The sequence below is a fragment of the Mandrillus leucophaeus genome, unplaced genomic scaffold, assembly GCF_000951045.1.
Source record: "Mandrillus leucophaeus isolate KB7577 unplaced genomic scaffold, Mleu.le_1.0 Scaffold163, whole genome shotgun sequence".
Classification (NCBI taxonomy): Eukaryota; Metazoa; Chordata; class Mammalia; order Primates; family Cercopithecidae; genus Mandrillus; species Mandrillus leucophaeus.
In genome coordinates this window covers 781,803-784,471 of record NW_012101621.1, presented here as the reverse complement: position 1 = coordinate 784,471, position 2,669 = coordinate 781,803, and the positions used below count along the sequence as shown (strand labels likewise).

Genomic DNA, 2,669 nt, shown 5'->3' with positions numbered 1-2,669 from the left:
GGGGGAGGGGAGGGGGAGAAAGAGAGAGAGAGAGAGAGAGAGAAAGAGCATCTTTTATGCTAGATTATTTCATTGAATAGCTTACTTGGGGAAGTAACATTATTCCCTGGTTCTCAATTTCATCATCTTAAAATAAATAGATTTGACTAGATAATTTATATTTTCTAAAATCTCCACTTATTAGATATATTATATATGTTGAAGAACCTCTGTTTAATGAAGTCCTTATGTCAAATACTGTGTTTAACCAGAGGGAGAATGGCTCAGATCCTTTGAACCCCACTATTTACAATGTGGCTTTGGATTAAAAAATGGTACAGTAAACATCATGATACCAAAACAATTTGTTACTGCTTAGGAAATAAACAAATATCTATATTTGTAGGTGAATGATGTAGATTTTGTCCCTAATTAGCATGATTTTGAAAAACCTAGTGTATCATTGGGTCTTAATTTTATCTTTTGTAGAACAGGGCTGTGGATGAGATTTGTTGCACAGTACTCTAGGTTCCTTTCAATCTTTTAGACAGATAGATAGATAGATATGATAGTTAGGTAGAGATACAGGTATGACTATGAGAATTTGCATGGAGTTTCCTATACTGTTTTAAAACTATGAAGTCCACTCTAGGGAACGTAGGGACTAAAGACAAGTAAGATACATTCCTATTCTTATCCACAATGGGTTGCAAACGTATTAAATGGCAAATATTTTTACTTACCAAAAACCCTCTATTGCTTTCTGAATTTTGAGCTACAAAAACCCCACATGCATTAGCATCTCATCAGCAATAAACATTCTATTGCTACTTTAGTGTATAGGGTACTATACTAGGTGCTGGTACTTTTATACTTGTCTTTTTTCTTAGAGACTATTGCTAGAGATGGAGAGGAAATCTCCTCTTTCTTAAAACATGTGAAAGTCTGAAAGGAAATTATATTCAAATAGATCCGAAAGAAAAATTCGACATTGTGGGTCCTTTCACACTAAAACGTTAAGTATACATTTTGTAATGCTCGTTAGTAAATGTTATGTTGTGTAAGAAACAATTAATATGACCAGAACTTCATGACAGCTGAGGTTGATTACAGAAACAGTTCTACCATGAACTAATCGATTTCTTGCGATAGCATCAATATGTTGACCAATTAAATGAGGGAGATAAATGCTGAAAAAGTATTTAACTTTCCTCTGAGGAAAATTAAGGAGTATGATCGGTCTTCCTAGATTTAAAGATATGGCTGCTTAGTTTCCTCATGGAATACTTGACATCTTTATTCCTAAGGGTATAGATCACTGGATTCAAGAGGGGAGTGAATATGGTATAAAACACTGAGAGTACTTTGTCTATTGGGAAATTTGTGAAAGGCCACACGTAGATGAAAATGCATGGACCAAAGAAAAGGGTCACAACAGTAAAGTGGGCACTGCAAGTGGAGAGCGCTTTGGAGGATCCACCAGAGGAATGCTGCCGAACAGTGACCAGGATGATAGTGTAGGAGATCACCAAGAGGATGAAGCACACCAGGGCAATCATGCCACTGGTTGAGATCATGAACACCCCCAGAATATATGTGTCAACACAAGCGAGTTTAATCACCAAAGGGAGGTCACAAAAGAAACTGTCTACTTCATTGGGTCCACAGAAGGGCAGATTCACTGTAAATGCTAACTGACTCAGAGCATGGAAGATGCCGACGATCCAGGAAAGTATCACAAGCCCAACACACATTCTCCCGCTCATGATAGTTAGGTAACGTAGAGGCTTACAGATAGCCACATACCTATCAAAGGCCATGGAGATCAGCAGTACAATCTCAGCACCTCCTAAGAGATGTAGGAAGAATATCTGGGTCATGCAGCCTTCAAAAGAGATGCCTTTGTGTTCACTGAGGAAGTCTGCAATCATTTTGGGGGTGGCAAATGAGGCCAGGGACATGTCAATGAAGGAGAGATTGCCCAGCAGAAAGTACATGGGGGAATGAAGGTGTGGCTCTGATGCAATGGTGACCACAATAAGAAGGTTCCCCAGCACAGTGGCTGCATAGACTACGGAGAAAAACAGGAAGTAGAAAATCTGGAGTTCTAAAGAACTGGACAGACCCCGTAGTATGAATTCGGTTACCACAGACTGATTACTCCAGGCCATTTGCTCTGATTTCTGGAAGGACTCTAGCATTTCCAGTTGGGAGGAGAACTAGGAAAAAATACAGCAATCAAACTCAAAGTGGGATTTTTGTGTAGACTAATTTAGTGGCAGCCCACCATCGGATAGTTCCCTATTGTCTCTTTTCTGGACTCACAGTGACCACATATTTTTCCCAGTAGCTTTTCCAGATATTTCAAGTGATTCAGTTAAATATTATTTTTTAGGACTTAGCAATTTGTTTTACAAGTAAAATACAAATATTCATAAAAGAAATAAAAATTAACAGTTTCAAATATTTACTCCTCAGTTGTGAAATACTTCTTAAATTTCACAGCTTGCTGACAGCAGATTTTTGTAAGAAAAGGGAGTGAAGACCTTTTTCAAACCTCATGAAGGGTGAAAGACTGACGAGGAATATTTGAGGATCAAAGCTTACTATTAGTGGGAACACAACAGTGGGAAGGGTGTGGGCACTGGTCTCTTGCAGTGGCTAGGAAACAGGAATCAAACGTGAGGGGA

At 38.5% G+C, this 2,669-nt stretch overlaps 1 protein-coding gene across 1 annotated transcript; it reads right to left on the bottom strand.

Moving 5' to 3' along the window:
- Positions 1-1,202: 1,202 nt before the first annotated feature.
- On the bottom strand, positions 1,203-2,150 carry LOC105536709 (olfactory receptor 4K3). The gene has a single exon (XM_011976139.1). It carries the CDS (start codon positions 2,148-2,150, stop codon positions 1,203-1,205), a length of 948 nt encoding a protein of 315 aa, XP_011831529.1.
- Positions 2,151-2,669: the final 519 nt, after the last annotated feature.

Coding starts and splice junctions, on each gene's coding strand:
- LOC105536709 (XM_011976139.1), bottom strand. CDS start 2,150: ATGGCCTGGAGTAATCAGTCTGTGGTAACCGAATTCATACTACGGGGT.